Source organism: Entelurus aequoreus, linkage group LG08, assembly GCF_033978785.1.
Source record: "Entelurus aequoreus isolate RoL-2023_Sb linkage group LG08, RoL_Eaeq_v1.1, whole genome shotgun sequence".
Lineage (NCBI taxonomy): Eukaryota > Metazoa > Chordata > Actinopteri > Syngnathiformes > Syngnathidae > Entelurus > Entelurus aequoreus.
This window is the reverse complement of record NC_084738.1, coordinates 41,703,264-41,726,008: the sequence shown is the minus strand read 5'-3', so window position 1 is coordinate 41,726,008 and position 22,745 is coordinate 41,703,264. Positions and strand designations below refer to the sequence as shown.

General features: G+C 42.0%; 1 protein-coding gene across 3 annotated transcripts in view; it reads left to right on the top strand.

The window, feature by feature from the left end:
- The window catches only part of LOC133655901 (teashirt homolog 1-like), a 124,231-nt gene extending 102,828 nt beyond the window's left edge, over positions 1-21,403 (top strand). For all 3 annotated transcript variants that reach the window (XM_062056511.1, XM_062056512.1, XM_062056510.1), the window contains one exon: positions 17,475-21,403. In XM_062056511.1, coding sequence (XP_061912495.1) covers positions 17,475-20,611 — 3,137 coding nt within the window. In that variant the 3' untranslated portion in view covers positions 20,612-21,403. The remainder of the gene's footprint in view (positions 1-17,474) is intronic.
- The last annotated feature ends 1,342 nt before the right edge of the window (positions 21,404-22,745 follow it).

The following is a 22,745-nucleotide window of genomic DNA, read 5'->3' as shown; positions in this document are numbered from 1 at the left end:
GAATTACACGGCTGACTTACCCGTGTAAAAATTTGTCCGAGGAGGGGAACCTTAAACGATGGTTTAGTGTGGCTGAAACGGGGCTTAGGCTAAATAATTATTCGTTTAAGGGGTTAAACGACATGGCCTTACTCTCACTACCTAGTAATAACTCATTGACCTTTTGTCAATGATTATAAACCTTTGAGGATATCTGTATTTCATGATTGCTAGCATGTTTCGCAAAGCATTTTACCACAACCAAATGTTTTACATGACTGTATGGTTGTAGAATTAGTGCAGGATAGTTTGTTTTCTACTAATAACAGGGGAAAACTGACAGAATCCTTCCAATAGTATGATCTGAAAGTACAATTTTAGTGTCTGGTTGCATTTTGTTTTATTTTTGGAAGCCCTGAAATTATTTCACAACTTTATGTATAACCTCGCCATGCCAGGCACAGAGAACCTATTGATGTTGGGTGAATATGTGTGTGGATCTATTATGTATGGCGGAACTGAGTACCTACAGTACATTGGCCTAGACGGGCTTGAGTCTGAAAAGCAATGGCAGGACAAGGAAGAAAGAATGAGGGAGAAAAGAGTGACAAGAAAGAATGAAGGGGGGAGGGAGGTTAGTGGAAAAAGAGAAGCGACAGAGAGAAGTGAAAGAAAAATGACTTGAGGGATCGACGGCGCTGGAATAAAGCAAGCGGGAGAAAAGTATCAAGGCAATGGCCAGGGGGAGGCAGGCTGGGGGGGCGGCAGGGGCTGAAACATTTGGATGTTGGAGAAAGAGAGAGAGAGAGAGAGGGGAGGATGTCACCCATGGCTGCCACTCATCACTCACAGCCTAATGATGCCGTTTTTTTCCCCTTCCCTCCCTGCCGTGGGAGAGGGACGCTATGAGAGGAGAAGGCGGGAGTGTACTCCGACCAAACGAGGGTCACTCAGAGTTCACAACCTCCAGGTGGGACTCTCCTCCACCAGGGTATTTGTGCCCTTGTGACCACTATTTAGTCCGCAACTGCGATATTCTAGCACACGTGCTACAATCTGGTTAAAATGTGTTTTGAAAAGTTTTACATAAACCTGCATACTTTCCGAAACGCATTAATATATTTGCCAGGCCAATAGAAACGCGACACACTTTTCCTTATCGTAATCCAAAAGCGTTTTTGAACCCCCTCGTTAACCAACGCTGTGGGCGGCCATTTTTATTTTAGTAATGTTGTGCTTGTGCGTGGCAACACATCTTTATCATATATAGACAAACAATAAAATAATAACTCACGCTTTGAGACTTGTTTTTAAATGAACTTTTTAAAACGTCCAAAATGACATTTTTAAAGTTTTTAATTGAAAGTGTTTCATTAGCGATCCCTTATTTAGCATGAATTACTGTACTGTTGTACTTTAGCAGAAGTTCAAACAAGCTTACAAAGAAAACGGTATAAAACACACAAACATATGTTTTGAGCATATAGACTGAAAATCCTTGCTAATATTTGCGAAAATAGAGCTTTGAAGCCTGAAAATAAACACATCCAAAATGACACTTTTTTTCTGCACTTTTTATTTACGTAAACAGTCTCTTAGTTAATGGTGACTGTCTTTTTATCTCTGAGTCCCTATGGTGCAAGTTTATTCAATCTTGCAAAGAAGAGGACATAAGACCACACACAAAAATAGCAACCTTTGGTTACGATATGTTTTCAGCATATAAGAACACAGAAAACAACAGATTAAACAAATGTGGTTACCATTCGTCTCGCATGGACAAAATACTTTCTTTTGGGGTTGGCTTTTCCTCTCTGGTCTTATCCACAAGATTATTGTTCATTCCCTTCATCGTTGAAGTTGACTAGTACTTTGGTCGGCCATTTTTTGTTTGTTTTAACAGCAACTATGTCATTTTCCAACATTGAGAAAACCCATTTTCAAATGTTTGCACTTACTAGCCTGGAAATACAAAAAAAACATCCAAAACAACCTTGTCCCCTATGTTTTAGTCCTGTAAACAGCTCCTTGGTTGTCATGTTTATATTTTTGAGTCTAGTTTAGCACGAGGTGAAATTACATAAAAACTTCAAGGTGTCTTCTTGCGTGTCACTCGGTTGTTTATGTGTTTGCTAACGGGAAAAAACATTTCCTTCTGGGATTGGCTAGCTTCCTATCCCAAACTTTAGATTCACTCGTGTGTGTGTGTGTGTGTGTGTGCTCCACTTGTCCTCGTAGTTTCTGGGAAGCGTCAGCCGTTTAAAACTCAACCAATTTTTTTCTCCCACCACCACCATCACCGCCGCCTCCTCGCTCTCCTCCTCGCACCAAATTTGGGGAACAGCTGGGGCGGCCATGACGATGATTTGTCTCCTTCTGCCCGTCCGCTTGACAGCTTCAGAGCACGCACGCACACTCGTCCGCCATCACTAATAGACGCACGCACGCACACAGTAAGACACACAGCCTTTTACAGAGGCCATGTTTTTTCTGGCCGCTGCCAAAACACGGCGATTTCCTTTAAGCTGGGGCAGCCATACATCAACGTGGGGCCTCCCAGCCCGGATGGCAGGGGCTGACAGAATGACACGTGTCATTTATCAAACTAAGGGGCTCTGCAGAGGGGGGATTCAGACGGCCGTGTGACAAAGCCCCCACAACCGGAGGAAGAAGTCCTGGGATACATGCACAGAACCCACTATCTTAACACAAGTAAACACCCACGTTTCTCGACAAGTTGTTTAAAAAGTCTGTTTGAATAAATTGGCTAGATGGTGAGATGCTAACGGAGAACCTAATAATACACGTTCACACACATAGGCACATAGTCAGCCAAACATTACGCCTACAACCATCTGCACAAAAAAGCAATGTTAAAATATATTTAGCTTTTTGTTCACCTTATAAACACTAAACTGAAAAGGGACTTTTCAAACTTCTGATTTGAGTGTGTAGATGAGAAAACATACTGTACATTCATTTTGTATCTGGGTGTGACGTATGGTATGATGCAAATGGTAACGTGACGTTTGTTTCCAACATAGTATGTATGCTGTAGTTTATTTTTGTGTACCCAGAAAGTAGCTTAACAAACAAAAACATACTTGGCGCTTTGTGATTTGTTATAGGGGTCCTATTATGCAAAAACCTTTTCTTTTTTTACCTGATGGTACCTGCCTGTATGTATTTGGAATCTGCGTAAGTCCTGAAAATTTCAAATCAAACTGTGGAGACATTGCAAAGATATTTATAGAACAATCTTGCCTTCCTTCATACTTCCTCCAGACGGCCGGTTTGGAATTTGCTCTGACTTGTGATGCAGTTGCCTTATGTGACACCAGCGAATTATCCATATATGGCAGAAATTTACTCAAACATCCTTGCGTGTGTCAGCAAATTAAAATGTATGTAAAACCGGCTGTACTACAACATAATGTCGACGATGAAACCCAATGAAGGAAAATGCTCTCGTTTGCTTTAACCAGCGCAAGCCACTACACTAACTTTCAGCCTCATCTGAAGTAAAAAGTGCCTTACTTTTAACTTTTATGATTCCTGGCAATGTGCCTTCAACTGTGAAGAAGTCGCTTTGAATGTGTGCAAAGACGAGTTGCCTGCTTCAGCCACAGACCTTCACAAAAAGATGGATTTTCCCCCAAAAAACTCCTTTAATGGCGGACTCGGTGACTAATATTTACAGCAATGTAAGAGACAATGAAATGGTAAGTAATAACAGTAGGTAAGAAATGTGTGAATAATATGTTAGCAATGTTAGCTCAATGTGTTGTGTAGCTAACTTCGCCTTCTAATGTAAGACAATAGCATCACCCTCTACTGTAACATTAAGATTGATCCTCCTAAAAACGACTTAAGTTGATCACTGCCTTCTGTGTTTGGCAATGGACCAGTTAATATTATAATCCGTTATTACGTTCATGAAATGATGTTGCCCGTCACATGGATAACTGTTTTAGCCAGCTCAGGCCTCTATTCTTTACAAAGGTTCGAAGCAGCAGTGCAGTGAAAGTATTAACATTATATATAATTTACATCTAACAACACCGCCTCTCAAAACAAACTGTTTTTGAGGGCAGTTAAAATTGGCTTGCAGAAAGGTCTTTAAAGCTAAATGTATGCAAAACTTTGACCAAACAACCCCCATTACATGTTAAATACGTACCGGTAGACCAAAATGAAATGTTTGAAAAATATATTTTTTTAAAATCATGTTATGACCCCTTTAACTGGTTAGTTAGTCTCAATGTTTTTCTCTTTTTGTTTTAGTTACGCTCGTTCTCCTAGTAGAATCCAGTCTGCTTATTCCTAAAGTTTAAGGAATAAGTCACTGCATAGCAATAAGTAGCCTGCTAACATCCATCCATCCATTTTCTACCGCTTTGTCCCTTTCGGGGTCGCGGGGGGTGCTGGTGCCTATCTCATCTGAATTTCGGGCGGAAGGCGGGGTACACCCTGGACAAGTCGCCACCTCGTCTAGCCTGCTAACAATACAAACAAAAATATTGTACTTTGTGGTTTAACAAATGTTAGTACCGGTAGATGTTATTTCCCTTTGTCGTTTCGGACATGAAGAAACTGTTCCCAAGCCTGAGAATGTGAATGGTATAGTCAACTTTTGTTATTCCCTAATGATTACAGTACGGAAATTGCAGTGAACCGTGACGTAGCTGCTAATGAATGACAAACTCTGTTTTTCGGAGGCATTTAGTTTCTTTTTTCCCGTTTAAGCCACAACAGAACCAATCTGTCCACTCAGTATGCAAAGGGCGGAAGCTCGTACATGAACCAGCAAGAACAAAAAGAAAAACATGTTACCTTGGTTATACTATATATTTATTTACTTATTTTATGCCGCTTGAGTCTCAATAGAACCATTCTGTCTACCCTAGAATCAAAGTTGGTACAGTCTGTTTGTCCTGCGTCATCCTCAGTGAACTAGGAAGTGACCTGCTAGCGTAGGGACTAAACAACCCACCATGTGTGTACAGCTTTAAGGAACGGCCAATAACTGCCTGAAATTTTTTTTCATTGACCCCACCACATTCCCACATCTCTTCTCCTTCATTGCGTTCTCCCTCTGTCTTTCCTACCTCACTCCACCCCGCATCCCCCCGCCTCCCGTTTCCCTCACCCCTCCCATCGTCTACTCTTTCAACCGCCCGTTCATTTGTCTTCATAAACCTAATTTATTCACTCGGCCAGATGCAAGCTGACACACATCACTCTCCCTCCTACGCTGGGGTGACGCACACACCCAGGGCGCACACCTGACCTCCTGGCACACACACACACATCATGTACTGTATTACCTCACACTCACCGCTTAAACCCTCTTAGCCCCTCCCCTTTTAGCATTCCTAAAGATGGATAGGTGTTCATAGTCAGGAATTGTAGACATAGTTCCATTAGTGTGTGTGTGTGTGTGTGTGTGTGTGTGTGTGTGTGTGTGTGTGTGTGTGTGTGTGTGTGTGTGTGTGTGTGTGTGTGTGTGTGTGTGTGTGTGTGTGTGTGTGTGTGTGTGTGTGTGTGTGTCTATGAGGAGATAAAGGGCACTTTGGGAGTGGGCTTTTTTCTTTTTCTTTTTTTTTTTTGTTCCAGAGCCGTACAGCCGTTGGTTGTCTGTCCGCAGTCGGATATTGTGCTGTGTTGAAGGATGACTTCCTCTCTTCCTGCCTTGCTCCAACTGGGATGCATTCTCTCAGCCAACACACACAGAGAGTCAGGCATACACAGTCGCACACAGACACAATTAGCAGGAGATGGCTACAAATACTAGTGCACGTTAAAGAGCGAGTATCAGTAGCTGTTTTGATGCTGATGTGCAATTCCTCCTAATGTTGGAACAACACAGTCCAAAGTTTGCCTAATGGAACGTCCTCAGCCTTCAGCAGCACTTAAAGAGGGAAAAAAACAGTGAAAATGTGCCCATGCATGAAGGATAATAGCTTTCACGTCACACAATTGACGGAATTTCCCCCGGTACCACATGTGCTTGAAAGCGCTAAAATATTTGGGGACGATTCGCCACTTGTCCGGAGCGGTCTTCCTCCAGGAGATTTTCTGCTCTTGTAATTAATTTCCCTGAAGTCATATTATGGTTTTTCATGTGATTTTTTTTATTTCTTTATCATTTTCTCTCATCCATGTTTGAGGAAAAATTATGTGTCATTCCTGCCTATTTAGGACAGTTTATATTGCAGATGCCTGCATCATCATTCTCACGTCAGTTAGACATGTTGGCATGTTTGCTCATGAGACAAATGTAGTACCATCTGAGAGCGCAAGTATAGTTTATTAGCTTAGCATTTAGTTTAATTTCCTTTCCTCTGGCAAGACATAAAAATTGTTTGCCACAAAAAAATGTCAGGAGGCAAAAGTATGCACTCCATCAATTGTTTCCGTCATATTAGCTTTGCGCAGACTACCTAGCTAACAAACTTAACTACCTCAAGATGTCTTTACTTCTGATAAAGCAGATGTTTATTGCACTAAATGTGTTAAATCCTTGTTATTCTTGGTAAGAATGCGAAATTAGGCTCCAAAGGAAGTTGTTTGTGTGCTTAGCTTTGTGCTAAAACTAAGCCAACAACCAAGCTAAAAAATCATTTAACTCAAGATACCTTGTCTTTAAATGAAGTAGTTCTTTATTATGCTAAAAAATGTTGCTAATCATCTTCATGATTTAAATTTGCATCTACTCACTGTAACTAAATTTCCGGGTAAGTTTCAGCCATGTTTGTTGCCTTGTTGTTGTTGCACGCTTTGTTACGAGTATGCTTAGTTTTTCCCGTCTTTATCAAAATATAAGTATAGATGTTAACATTATGTATGTGCTGAAAGCTTAATTTATGATTGCTGCCCTTGGTAAAAGCTTAACTCTTTTAGGTTTTGCTCACATTTGCTTTCTTTTATTTAGACTTGCCAAGTTGGTGGTTTACGAAACACTCGTAGCAAAAATGCGTTTTAAGAACCCTGAAACAAGATAAAATAGAAATAATGCCAGGATAATACTTAAATGGGAAATACTAAATGTTAAATGTATATATAAATAAACGATTGATTGATTGATATCAAACAAACCTTGAACGAAGTGATTACTGCAAACTCGTGTATTTTTTACTCTGCTTTTTAGACTTGGAGTGCCATTTTTGTTAGCTACTTTTCTTGTCCTCATTTTGTAAAATCTTGACATCTTTCACCCTTCTTGTTTACCTCTCGAGGAAGGCTGAAGAAACATATAACCTTTTCCAGATTTGAATGGTTCCAACAGCCTAAAACAACACAAGTATACAGCATTTTAAAGGCAAAATAGTGCCCAGAACGCTCTGACAACTGACACTTGCTTGACCACAACTTTAAGCCTTACATATTTAATTAACCGGACGTGACATATGTCTTTGTTTTTCCTTATTATACTCAATGTTTTGTTAAACCGTTAAAAATTGTTAGATTAAATTTATATATGGTTCCTAAAAAAAAAAAAAGCTATGCATGCAATTAGCTTTTGCGCTTACCTAACTAATCTTGCCAACAAAATTGATAGCCCAAGATGCATTTTCTCTTTTTATTGCAATAAGTAAATATGATCGTCCATTATCTTCAAAATAAATATTGATTTGGTACCAAAAGAATCTGCTTTGCAAGTGACTGTTGTAATACCAACTGGTTGTTAGCTTTGTGGCTACATAGCAGCTCTGCAGTTAAAAACAGTGACTCAGCTTCTTTGTTCAATGTTGAAAGTCCATTTTAATCACACTTTGATGCTTTTATATCAGAATATTGTGTCATGGCCCCCCCAAAAAAACCTACCCGTACATCGCTGCAAATGTCCAGCACAGACAGTTTTTTTTGAGGATTTATAGAGGTGTTGGCTCTGCTCGCGAGCGTTGTACGAAGCGGGCGTCCTTGTGTGAGTTGCAGGGAGGGCTGACAGCGCGGTGAAGGCTGATTGATGGCTTATTGTGCAAGCGGACTCGACTAGACCCGACTGGTTAGGTCGCGGCCCTGTTGAGGCTCTCTCATTTTCTTCTTTAAATACTTCCCGATGTTTCTTTTTTTTCCCTCTCCGTGTGAATCAAACCTACACTATGTATTTTTATACATCCCATCAGTCATCCTTCCTTCAGCTTTGTTTTCCGTTCCTTTTGTCCCATGAGTCATCGGGTTTCAGCCTCCCTTTCATGACGTCCAGAACCATCAGAAACACTGGATACGCTTTATGTCTGTTACTGTATGTAAAAACCTGCACTGCAAAAACTTAATTTCCCCCTTGTGGGATAAATACAAGTATATCCTATCCTATCTTTGCCGTACAGTCAGATCTTTTTTCTTTTTGATAAGTAGCAAACCAGTTTTTTGGTCACTGAAAGAAAAAAAGAGTAAAACTTAAAAGCTCATCTAGTCTGTAGGTCTGTTGATGATTTTCCGTTCTCTATTGTCCACACACGCGTTAGTGATTTATGGTAATTATCCATCTTTGGGGGTCATCCGTCAACTGCTTGTTGCTAGGCGATGGCAGCAGATGTTGTTTGGTCGGGGGGTAGACTGTCTGGGGCAGCACAGGTGAAGTCAAACTGTGCGGGAGAAAATATGAAACATCAATGTCAAGATGGTCCATTCTCTATGTTAATTTTAAACGTAACCCTTATTCCGAGTACTGCATTGCAAGCAAGCCCATCTGTAATAAACACCACTTTTTTTGTCTTTGACACTGTATTTCGACTTAAAAAAATCAGAGGAATCACATGACTTCACTAATGTGTTAAAATACACTCTTATGGTTTTGTATGTTTCGGACATGCTCAACAAGTTACAACATCACATGCCCAAAAAGGAGTAGCAAGAAGCCCAGCTGATTTATCCTGCAAGGAGTAGGATGTCTCATTTCCATGTCTCATCAGTTACTGATTTTTGGACCTTTTTTTTTTACTTTCTATGTTTAAATGTCACAATTTTTAATAAGGAGAAAAATAGTAGAGAATGTGTAGCAATAGTTAGTTGTTATATTACAGTGTTAAAGGGAAATAAAAGAAGAAATATAAAAACCTTTTTGAAAATATAAATATTTTTAATAAATTACTATTTTAATTTAATTTAAATACATTTTATATAGATAATTCAGCTAGTACCGTATTTTCCGGACTATAAGGCGCACTTAAAATATTTTTTTTTCCTCAAAACTCGACAGTGCGCCTTATAACCTGGTGCGCCTAATGTAAGGAATACGTTTGGTTGAGCTTACCCACCTCAAAGCTATTTTATATGGTACATGGTGTAATGATAAGTGTGACCAGTAGATGGCAGTCAAACATAAGAAATAAGTGTATATTGCCACTATAATGGCAACATGTCTCAAGTAAACAACACCAACATTTTAAATGTTAAGCTATGAAGCCACGCCGCTTGAAGTATTGTCGGTGCATTAAACATAGGATTATTATTATGGTGTGTGCATAACATTATCTGGGGTTTTATTTCGCAATATTATGCAAAGGCAACTTTTCTTACCTTCTGGTACCTGCTGATCTGTATTTGGGATCTGCGTAAATCCTGAAAAATTCCACGCGTCCGTAGTTAATAAGGCTCCTCTTTTTCTCTATCTTCTTGTTATGAGACATTCATTCTTCGCTGTTGCCATTTCTAATATAAAGTAGTGTAAAGTTCTTACCTATATTTGTCAGTAAACTCGCCATGAAAGCGCAAAAACATAATGGCGTAGTGAGTTTACATTATTCACCCAAGGAACTTTAGTTATTAGAGTTCCGGTCGGACGGTTTTTCACGGGACACATTTCCGGTGTGGTTGTTTCCGCTTGAGGAGACGCTGCTCCAGTATTGATTTAAGTAAAGTCTGAATGTCATTAAAACAGTTAGCTCCATCTTTTGACACTTCTTCCACTCCCGTCCTTGCACGCTACACCGCTACAACAAAGATGATGGGTAGAAGACGCTGCCAAAGGTGAGCCACGTAAATAAGACCGCCCATAAAACAGCGCATCCGGAAGCGACTGTCAGAAAGCGGCATGAAGAAGATCTGTAAAACATCATCTATGCAACATTTTGATCAAAGAACCACCATTACATGTTATGTAGACAACAAGGAAGTGTTTTCAATTTAGAAAAAAAATTAAATAATATGACTCCTTTAATGCGCCCTATAATCCGGTGTGCCTAATATATGAAAAAAGATAAAAAATAAACCTTTCATCGGCAGTGCGCTTTATTATCCTGTGCGCCCTGTGGTCCGGAAAATACGGTAAATAGAAAACCAAGATTATCCAAGCCAATCAAGAAATTAAACAAAGAGAAACAATATCTATATATTAAAGATAGTACTTTAACAGTCATTCTCTGGTTATCACCTGATTCCAAACAACTGTCTGTCCTCTTCATATAATAAATAAACACCCATGTTAAAGTATTTACAATACCTAGTTTCCAGAAAAACAAAGTCAAACATGAGCATTGTAAATATATTCATGACAAAATTGTGTAGCTCGTCTCAGCGCTTTGTTTGTTTCGAATATGCTCAATAAGTTACAAGTGTTAGGTATGGATTGTGTACTTAATGTTGTGTCCTCTCTAGAGAGAGACCAACATGTCCTGACATAAAATAAGCATCAGGATAGTTGGCTTCTTCTCCACCGATAATCTCTCCATTTTATTTACATTTACCCCCAATCTCTGCACGTCAGTGACACACACTGATCAGGCTTGTCCAAAGCCATCCCAGGTGACTGGCAGCAAATGCAGGTCCAGGTGACAAAGCGAAACGGTAGGGAGGAATAAAGATTGCCCGTCGTTCAAGGGCTTCTAAACTGCATGAAGGAAAAGAGGGGTTTTGTTGGGTGAATCAGCAGGGCTAAAAACAAGCGGGATTGGACATCAGTGCTGCAAATGAGGGGCGGAATTGGCCTCTTGGTGGAGACGACATGAATAAATGAAGAGTGTGTGTTGGGAAAGTGAAGTTGATTATTTTCGCTGATGAGACATGTTGCTACGACATAGGACAAGTGCAGCTCCAGAAGCATTCGGACAGAGAAAGTCATGTATGTTGCCTTAATAGACCTCTGTTATTGTTGGAATACTTTTGTAACTTTTTCCACATTTTGTTATGTTACAGCATTATTTCAAAATTGTATTAATCCATTTTTGTCCTCAAAATTCTACACACAATACCCTATAATAAGAATATGGAAAGTTTTAATTTTTTTAATTTAAATTGTGCTTATTTATTACAAATACCCCGAGAGAGACAAGTGGTAGAAAATGGATGGATGGCTGCAACCCCCCCCCCCCCCCCCCCCCCCCAAAAAAAAAACAATTGCATAAGTATTCACAGCCTTTGCTCAATACTTTGATGCACATTTGGCAGCAATCACAGCCTCCTGTCTGATTTGAATTTGTTGCCACAAGCATGGCACACCTATTTTTGGGCGGTTTCGCCCATTTCTCTTTGCAGCACCTCTCATTTTTCATCGGTTTGGATGGGAAGCGTTGTTTTTTATCCAGGATATCTCTGTACATTGTTGCATTCATCTTACTCTAGTCAGGGAGGTGACCAAAAACCCAATGGTCACTCTGTCAGAGCTACAGCATTCCTTTCTGGAGAGAGGAGAACCTTACAGAAGGACAACCATCTTCGCAGCAATCCACCAATCAGGCCTGTATAGTATATTGGCCAGGCATAAGCCAAAGTTTGCCAAAATGCACCTGAAAGACTATGAGACCATGAAAAACACAATTCTCTGGTCTGATGAGACAAAGATTGAACTATTTGACGTGAATGGCAGGCGTAATGTTTGGAGGAAACCAGGCACCGCTCGTCACCAGGTCAATACCATCCCTACAGTGAAGCATGGTGGTGGCAGCATCATGCTGTGGGGATGTTTTTCTGTGGCAGGAACTGGGAGACTAGTCAGGATAGAGGGAAAGATGAATGCAGCAATGTACAGCGACATCCTAGATTAAAAGCAACGCTTCTCATTTAACCTGATGGAGCATGAGAGGTGGTGCTACATTTAGGTAGGGCGAAAGAGGAATGGGCGAAATTGCCCAAAGTTAGATGTGCCAAGCTTGTGGAATCAGATTAAAAAAGACTTGAAGCTGTAATTGCTTCCAAAGTTGCATCAACAAAGTATTGAGGAAATGCTGTTAACATGTGATTTTTTTTTAAATGTTTTATACATTTTCAACAATACAATTTTGCACACTCATTAAAGGCCTACTGAAATGAGATTTTCTTTTTTAAACGGGGATAGCAGATCCATTCTATGTGTCATACTTGATCATTTCGTGACATTGCCATATTTTTGCTGAAAGGATTTAGTAGAGAACATCGACGATAAAGTTTGCAACTTTTGGTCGCTGATAAAAAAGCCTTGCCTGTACTGGAAGTAGCGTGACGTCACAGGTTGTGGAGCTCCTCACACCTGCACATTGTTTACAATCATGGCCACAAGCAGCGAGAGCGATTCAGACCGAGAAAGCGACAATTTTCCCATTAATTTGAGCGAGGATGACAGATTCGTGGATGAGGAAAGTGAGAGTGAAGGACTAGAGGGCAGTGGAAGCGATTCAGATAGGGAAGATGCTGTGAGAGGCGGGTGGGACCTGATATTCAGCTGGGAATGACTTAAACAGTAAATAAACACAAGACATATATATACTCTATTAGCCACAACACAACCAGGCTTATATTTAATATGCCACAAATTAATCCCACATAACAAACACCTCCCCCCTCCCATTCATATAACCCGCCAATACTAATCAAACACCCGCACAACACACTCAATCCCACAGCCCAAAGTACCGTTCACCTCCGCAAAGCTCATACAGCACATATATTTCCCCAAAGTTATGTACGGGACATGCACATAGCGGCATGCACGTACGGGCAAGCGATCAAATGTTTGGAAGCCGCAGCTGCGTACTCGCGGTAGCGCGTATCCAACTCAAAGTCCTCCTGGTAAGAGTCTCTGTTGTCCCATCTCCACAAGCATGCGTATCCAACTCAAAGTCCTCCTGGTAAGAGTCTATGTTGTCCCAGTTCTCCACAGACCAATGGTAAAGCTTGACTGTCATCGTTCGGGAATGTAAACAATGAAACACCGGCTACGACGTAGCCGCTACGTGTTTGTGTTGCTGCAGCCGGCCGCTAATACACCGCTTCCCACCTACAGCTTTCTTCTTTGCTATCTCCATTGTTCATTAAACAAATTGCAAAAGATTCACCAACACAGATGTCCAGAATAATGTGGAATTTTGCGATGAAAACAGACGACTTAATAGCTGGCCACAATGGTGTCCCAAAATGTCCGCTACAATCCGTGACGTCACGCGCAAACGTCATCATACCGAGACGTTTTCAGCAGGATATTTCGCGGGAAATTTAAAATTGCACTTTACTAATCTAACCCGGCCGTATTGGCATGTGTTGCAATGTTAAGATTTCATCATTGATATATAAACTATCAGACTGCGTTGTCGGTAGTAGTGGGTTTCAGTAGGCCTTTAATGTTTATTTATTGTCTGTAGAATTTTAAAAACAAAAATTAATTTTTTCTATTTTGGAATGAGTCTGTAAACATAACAATGTGGAAAAAGTGAAGCGCTGTGAATACTTTCCGGTTGCACTGCATACCGCCTCAGGGCATGACTGTCAATGACATTTGTCATTTGTGTACCAAATTTTCTTGTGATTTGGATAAACACCTTAAAGTCTTTTAAACAAATATCTGTGTTACAACTAATGGGGTTTATTAACAGCACCACCATGTGATGTATTTGTTAGAAAATAATAGCTCAGGTAGTAACACAGTACGGGTGTCATTTTTCCCAAATGTTCAACTTTATATATACAGCCGTTCAGGAGTAAAGGAGTTAGCCTCCACATCTTTAGTATACACGCAGGTGTGTGAATGAAGAGGACATTGTGTGAGGACCTCACGCATGTCCCTACCCTGAGGGAGGGATGGTGGTGTCCCACTGCAGTGTCACCTGTCTGCAACAGGAAATCCTGGACTGTACACAACAATAGTGACAGGCTGCACACAGATGGCTTCTCTTCTTCTAGGTTAACCCCCTCATCACGCACAAACACACAGGACAAAAGCAATCACCACACCTACTTTACACAAAATCTCTGTTTTTATTTTTTTAGGTTATGTACTATAGTATATATTTAATACAGAGCCACCCTGCTATTGCAATATTCCTGTGTAGTGAAGTGAATTATATTTATATAGCGTTTTTTCTGTAGTGACTCAAAGCGCTTTACATAGTGAAACCCAATATCTAAATTACATTTAAACCAGTGTGAGTGGCAATGGGAGCAGGTGGGTAAAGTGTCTTGCCCAATGACACAACGGCAGTGACTAGGATGGCGTAGGTGGGGATTGAACCTGGAACCCTCAAGTTCCTGGCACGGCCACTCTACCAACCGAGCTATACCGCCCCTAGTGTATACACTAGCTTATGTCTATGGATGTTCTCATTCATCCAGGTCATTGTAATCTAAGGGCATATGGATGTTCTCATTCATCCAGGCCATTGCAATCTAAGGGCATTCAATCTAGACCAGTCTAAGTCTATGAGCATGAACTGATGAAGCTTACTTGGACTTCCAAGACAAACCAAAGAGATAGAAAGCCCTGAGATATACACTAGTTTAGTGCATAATAGTCGTTTTGGTCTTGTTTTTGAAGCCGTTTACTTAGTCTGTGTCTATCTGACTCTCCTCTTTCTGTTGTCATTCAAAGAACCCAGTGGGCATGGCCAGCATATGACACTTTTTTATGCCCTGGAGCAATTGGGATTAAGCCCCATGAAGTATGCCTAGCAACAAGTGAGAAATGTGAACAGGAACCAGCATGACCGTCTAGAAATTACAAAACTAAACACACCACACACACACACCAATGTTATCTATTGCTGTCTTAGCAGTGGATGCTGCAGTATTATACTCCGTACGTCTCCACTTTGCTGCACTTTGCCCTAAGTCGCCATCTATCTATTTCTTATACCGCTTGTCTTCATCAGTATCCCGGATGAGCTGGACCCTGTCCTAAATTACTTCAGACGAGAGGTAGGGTTCACCCTGGACTGGACACTAGCCAATTGCAGGGCGCCTTCGGCCTCCGCTGGGATAAAATAGTTTTGTCCTGTGGGTGTTTTCCGTGGTAGTGCTTTTAAGTGAAAACCCAACCTCGCCTAAAGAGGTGAGCTGAGTCGTACCATGCTGTAGAAAAGCAGCACAAGTGATTGATCCACCAACATTTTAAAAATATACTTTGTTGGATCTTTAGTTTTTCCTACATTTACCCTACTAGTGAAAAACACCTTTTTTTTAATTTTTGACTGACAACCACAACACAGTACCTCCCTTCTCCGTTTTAATCCCTTCTCCCCCTTCCTCCCTCTCTATCTTTTGTTCTGGGTGACGCTCCAAAGCCGCCACGTCAGCATCTTTCCCATCTCTGATTGCCTTATTAGCCGGAGGTGGCACTTGCAGCTTTTTAATACGCAGATGGTTGAGTAGAGGGGGGTGTTTTATTGTGTGTGTTGTGCCCCTCCCATCTCTTCTCAGACTTGGACTCTCTCAAAAGATGGACTGAAGTGCTTCTTGTGTATTTGTTGTCAGCTAAGCTTTGTCTTTAACCTCCTCCTTTAATGCATCTTCGCTATTATAAGGCTTGTCTGCACTCAATGTTGTGAATGGCCCAATTGAAGCCTGCTGTGTGTGTAATTAGAATGGTTCATTTTTAAGACAATAAAAAGAACAAGAAGGATGTGTGTTGAGTATCACACACAAATAAAATGAAGAAGGGGGTTGCAACTGTTGAATCGCCAGCTTTTCCCAGGCAGCTGTGACTGGCACCTCACACACATCAGGTATTATGTCCACTCCCATTATGGGATGGAGTGCAACAAGCTGTTTGAAGCTGACAGCACATCTGCTTCCTCACTGGAGACTCATTCTGGCACCTCAGACAAGCATCTTACCCGGGATGGATTTGGGGAGGCAAAGGAGGGAGGCAGGGGGTTGCCTTTTTATATTCAAACCCCTTTTTCCCCCTCTTGTCTCTTGGAAATATTTAGTTTCTGGTGCTGACAACATAACGTCATAAAATGCACCCCTCTTGATGGCGGCGGTGTCGTCAGGGAGCACGGGCAGCAGCAGCAACAACGAGGCTGTCATGTCCGCTGGCACTTTCCTTGCATCACGCTGGGAAGACTTCCACAGCCGCTGCCAAGTCCACTCCTTCTTGCCAACCGCGGCTTGGCAAGGCGGATGAAACTGGCATCTTCCTCATTTTCTTACTTGGAGCCTTGTTTGAATGAGTCAAATTGAGGAATCGTTAGTTTATAGGTATTTGTAATTGGGCAGTAAAATGTTGAAATGCAGACACTGTCCAAAAGTCTTCCCAGAAGATTGAAAGCTGTTGTAGCTGCATAGGAATTCACTTCCTGTTGGTGCATTTGCCAAGTGTCGCTATACTTTTGTTGTTAGTTAAGCTCTAAGCTTGAACTTCACAATTGTGTAAAAATCCCAGACACTCTCCAAAAGTCTTCCCAGAAGAGTAGAAGCTATGGACTCCATATTTTTGTCCCATTTCTTTCCCTGCAAGCTTAAAGTCCTAAAACGTTTCACAAATGGATAAATATTCCCACATACAAAATCTATTATTATATGGCTGTGGTGAACTCAATATTTGCTTCATTTCCTGTTACCAAGTAATAGCCTAATGTCCCAATACTATGTCAGTGTGTCTCCAACAAGTACAGCAGCTCATGGGTTAACTCTAGCTCACCACCTGATTATTGAGTACGGGTACTCAGTACATAGGGTCAAAAAATGTTTACTGTAGCTCTTTTTTTACTGTTCTGTTCATACATATTTGTATTATGCCTCTATTTAAGTTAAACATAAATGTAACATTCACACTTTTGAGTGGAGATCAGATTTATACCATTTAAATGTTGCCAATCATACCAATAAAACACAAATAGCTCAACTCCTTTTTTTTGTGAGAGTAGCTCTCAGTGATGAAAGGTCCAAGTATAACTAACTTACTACCTTCATATTACAGTAGTAATATTTTATTTGAACAGAAGAGAACCCATTTAGATCAAGATCTCTCTGGGTGGATCTTGCGTGAGAAGGGGGGTAATCATGTAATCATTTTGCCATGCAGTCTGCTATATTGATGGAAAGTGCCACTTTACAAAGCAACTGACGCTGTGGTCAAAGTTAGAATTGCCACAAAACACATTTTAAGATAATCAACACTCTACTGCCATTTGGCGGCTTAAGTGGCTAGTGCACCCCCCAATTTGTCACGTTTTATGTGTCAGATAAATTGTGATGAATGGGGCCATATGAATCCTCATCCTACTGTACTCATATGACTCTACTACATACAAAATTATACATGTACAATGTATTTACATATATACCTGCTTCCTGTTTTCCAGCTTATGGCCTGGAAGATGATTTTAGCGGGGACAAGACTGACGATGAGGAGCACCTTCAGGATGACGTCCTTTCCCTGGATGGACAGGATGCAGACTTGTTCAACGATGAAGAAGACGGTCAGGATCACATCAGTTTCCAGAACTCGCCTCTCAGCAATGGCACCAACCCAGATGCCGGCTACGCCTCACCAGTCAGCACAGCCAGCGATCACCCTGCAGACCTCCAGACGTCACCCTCGGAGAAGCCAGAGGAGACCGTGGAGTCGGTCAACGGCCTCTCTCTGCAGGACAGTTTAGCGAAAATGAAAGCCGTCTATGCAAACTTGATCTCTGACGCCTCGTGGTCTAGCATTGCTTTGGACATGCTGAAAAATAAACAGGAGGACAAGAACGAGATAAGTGATCACAATAAGAGCAATGGGCTCCTCAACAATCACAGCCAGGCGAGCATGCCGCCAAAGAACAGATGTAGCTCAAATAGCACCTCCACTACCACGAATATGACCACCAGCAGTACAGCCGCATCACGAATGACATCGAGCAACAGCAGTGTCAACTCGGGACTGGCCTACGACTGGCACCAGGCTGCCTTGGCTAAAACCTTGCAGCACACTCCATACCAACTCCTTCCTGAGCCGAGCCTCTTCAGCACCGTGCAGCTCTACAGGCAGAACAACAAGCTGTACGGGCCTGTTTTCACTGGCGCCAGTAAATTCCGGTGTAAGGACTGCAGCGCCGCATATGACACTTTGGTAGGACTCACTATCCACATGAATGAGACTGGACACTACCGCGATGACAATAAGGACACTGAGGACGATCGTGGCAAAAAGTGGTCCAAGCCTCGCAAGCGTTCGCTCCTCGAAATGGAGGGCAAGGAGGACGCCCAGAAAGTTCTTAAATGTATGTACTGTGGCCACTCTTTTGAGTCCTTGCAAGACCTTAGCGTTCACATGATCAAAACTAAACACTATCAGAAAGTGCCTCTAAAAGAACCAATGCCGGCCCTCACCTCTAAATTTGTCCCCCCTACCAAAAAGAGAACATTTCACGACTTAATGCCGCCTAGCTCCCCTGATTCCGTTTCATCCGGCATTCCTCTTGGCGAGACACCCAAAGACCAGAAGGTTATCAACCCTTATGTCACGCCCAACAACCGCTACGGTTACCAGAACGGCGCCAGTTACACCTGGCAGTTTGAGGCTCGCAAAGCGCAAATTCTCAAATGCATGGAATGCGGCAGTTCGCACGACACATTGCAGCAACTGACAGCACACATGATGGTCACGGGACACTTTCTCAAAGTCACCAATTCAGCTTCAAAAAAGGGGAAGCAGCTCGTTTTCGATCCGGTCTACGAAGAGAAGATCCAGTCCATTCCTTTGCCGCCGACCACCACCAAACTTCCAGCTCCAAATGGGAAGTCCCATCCTGAATCCCCTTTGCAGCCGGAGGAGGGGGAGGAGGAGGAGGAAAATCAGGAGAGAGAGGATGAGGAGGCAGAGGAAGCAGAAGCTGATGTAAAAATAAAAGAGGAGAAGGAAGATATGCCTGAGAAGACTGAAAAGGGAAAACCCTACCAATATCTCAGAGAAGAAGACTTGGAGGAGACGCCTAAAGGGGGGCTAGACATCCTAAAGTCGTTGGCAAACACTGTCTCAAGTGCAATCAGCAAAGCCCAAACAGGTGCACCAACATGGGGAGGATACCCCAGCATCCACGCTGCCTATCAGCTCCATGGCTCCCTGAAGTCTATGTCCTCCTGTGCGCAGATTCAGCCTTTATTCAGCAACAACACCTTAAAGGCGCCGCCCTCGGACTTGTTGCAGTGTAGCCCCACGTCACCTCCCAACCACAGGAACAACAACATGCAGGCCATGGAGAAGTTAGTGGAGAAAGTAAGCGGGAAGAGTTCGGTGAAGGAGGAAAAGCCCTTAGAGAAGGTCAGGTGTTCTAAGTCATCACTGACAAACTCTAAAGAAAAACGGGCTTCACCTAAACTAGTAGAAGACAAGAGCGAGTTAAGAAGCAAAGACTACCATCCAACGGAGATGAGAACCAACATAAAGGAAGAGGTAATGTCACCAAAAAAGCTTGATGGAGATGGATGCAATAACTTGAGCATCATCACTGACCACTCCCCTGAGCAGCCGCTAGTTAACCCTCTCAGCGCCCTGCAGTCCATCATGAACAACCACTTAGGGAAAGCCGCCAAAGTGACGACCCCCTTTAGCGATCCCTTTGCTATGCTTTACAAGATCAACAACAAACCTGCTCCAGTGAAGGAGCCTGTGACTGAGTACCAGAGTGACGATCAGCCCATGGACTTGACTAAATCAAAGGACACCAACGGAGGAACAACGGCAAGCCACAACGTCGACAACGGACAACCAGGTAGCAAAAGCCCACCTCTTCGGGAGAACGCATTAATGGATATATCGGACATGGTAAAGAACCTGACAGGCCGCTTGACGCCAAAGTCTACAACGCCGTCATCCATCTCTGACAAGTCAGACATGGATGGTGTAACTTTCGAAGACAGCCTTGAGGAACTGTCTCCCATCCAAAGACGGAAAGGCCGGCAGTCCAACTGGAATCCTCAGCACCTTCTTATCCTCCAGGCCCAGTTTGCCGCCAGCCTGAGAGAAACCCCTGACGGGAAGTTCATCATTACCGACCTGGGACCCCAGGAGAGGGTGCACATCTGCAAATTCACCGGTCTCTCCATGACCACCATCTCGCATTGGCTGGCCAATGTCAAATACCAGTTGAAGCGGACAGGCGGCACAAAGTTTCTCAAGAACATGGACTCCGGCCAGCCGTTGTTTTTGTGTGGCGACTGTGCTTCCCAGTTCAGAACTCCTTCCTCCTACATCCACCACTTGGAGTTCCACCTCGGGTTCACCCTGAAGGACCTCTCCAAGCTCTCCATAGACTTGATAGAGCAGCAGGTGGTCAGCAGGATGGATGAAAAGTTGTTATTGGGATTCCCAGAGGACGAAGGCGTTGGCTGTGTGAATCAGTGCAAACTGTGCAATCGGACCTTTGTGACTAAGCATGCGATCAAATTGCACCTTTGCAAAACGCACGGCAAGGCGCCAGAGGACCATCTCATCTTTGTCAAAGACTTACAGTAACAAGCAAGGGCGCTTACTAGACGTGTACAAAGCATCACAGCACAGGTTGTCTTGAGAACATGCTAGCTTTACGCCACACCGTGGAAATAGTCACACATGCAGAACGGCCATAAAGGAGGAGCCCGGGGGGGTCGCACTGTTCCAAAGTTGAATTTCTGGCAATGCAGCCGCAGCACTACCAAGTCTTTGACTGACTGTCGCTTTTTTTTTTGTTAACGCACTGCATCTTTTATGAGCCTTTTGGGAATCGTCCATCTGTTGTTTTTAAAACCTGGACCACGCTCCTTCTTTTCTGTCACGGACAACTCGCCTATTATTTATGAGATGGTTTGTGCATGTTTTCACTTTAAAGCGGAAATTGCGTCCCGAGTTTAAATTGAAATTGAACAACCATTTAAATGAAGGAAAATTGCTCTTCCCAGTGTAATTTAAGCAAGTGTAAATGACTGAAGACATAATCAGGCACATGTTTGCCGTTAAATAGCAAAAAAAAAAAAAAGTGTTTCTCTGGTAAAGTATCATACCTAATTGTTTGTACAGTATTTGCATTAGTTGTCAAATGAATGAAGTTACAGTATAAATAATCAGCAAGGGCACTCTTGCTCTTTATTTGTACCGTGTGCATTTTTCTATAATGTTATTTTCTAGACAAAGATGGCTGAAAGTGTATAAAGTTACAGAGTAATGATCCCGTATTGGGGCTAAAGTGACGGAGACGGAGAATAAAGAACACATTCTCAAGTTTATTTGCAATGATGTAATTTTATGTTGTACAATAAACTCCATGGTTTCAACTGCAACCTTGTAATGTGCGTTTATACGATCATCTATAAGCAAGCTTCGCAAACGAGGGTTAAAAACACACAAGACTGAAAAGATACTAAAAAGTTGATTTCATTCAAAGTTTTCCAGACAATCTTCTATGAGTTGCTTTAAAATCAAAGTGCCAACTACTATGACTTCTCAGAAATAAAACTGCTTGGTGTCTGCGGTATTCTTTTAAATGAATGTTGCGAAGATTATCGAGCACCTGATTGACTTTGTTTTGTTTTCCATTTCCGAGCCCCGAATGTGTGCTTATATTAGCGTGCCGTAATCCCTTTATGGTGGAACAACGGCAGATAAAACAGAGGAATATTAGTATTAGTATTTTGACGTACAGCTTGGCCTTGTAGTTCAGGCACCGGATGATAAAAAGAAGTCGTGGCACATTTCTTCCACCGAAGGCGGTAAAGTCGACATGGTCCCGCCCCACGCTGCTTTTGAACGCTCGCTCGCCTCGGGCGCTTCTTTTCAACCCCCCCCTTTTTCTTCTGGAAACAATGAAGGCTGCCGTGCCGTGAAGCCTTTCCACACTTTAACTTCACATTATGATGAAACTAACACCAAATAAACTTGCTTGTGATGTATGCATGTGTCACTTTTACATTTTGATTCATCGCAATTTATGTAAATTATTTATATTATTGTTTACTTAAATGCATGTCATTTAATTGCTCAAAAACAGTTTTATCCAAAGTACCGTCTAAGTGTATTTCAAATAAAATTTGCCAGGGTGCACCCGAGTCGGAGTGCCCTCCCTCACCTTTGCACTGGCGTGTGCTACCTGTTCTGCCTTTCAGGTGACTAGGTCAAAATAAATAGCATAATTTTTTGTGATTAATCACATGATTTGGCATAACTACCTGATGATTTTACATAATTTGTATTTAGCATTCTGGCCTCAAATATACTTGTTTAACCGTATTTATATAGCATATAGCATTTTATTCTTGTAAAAGTACCAATTATAGTACATTTGCAGCCTTTTTTTGTGGCACTTCACAATTGTTCTGACAAATGGTGTCTGAAGTGGGATCATTAAATGATCTGGCCTCAATGCCAAATAGCCTGCAAAAAATAAATTCCAGACTGTAAGCCGCTGCTCTTTTCCTACGCTTTGAATCTTGCGGCTAATTAATGGATTTTTCTTCCTTGACGGCCATAATACAAATAGTTTTCATAAAACACATGCAAACACAATGAAATGGTGTGTTATTGTTTGTGCTATGACACCATCTTTTGAACTGCAGGTGCTGCTCGGTGAAAGTCTACAGTGTTCCCTGCTGTTTAAAACTTTGAACCGGAAGTACAA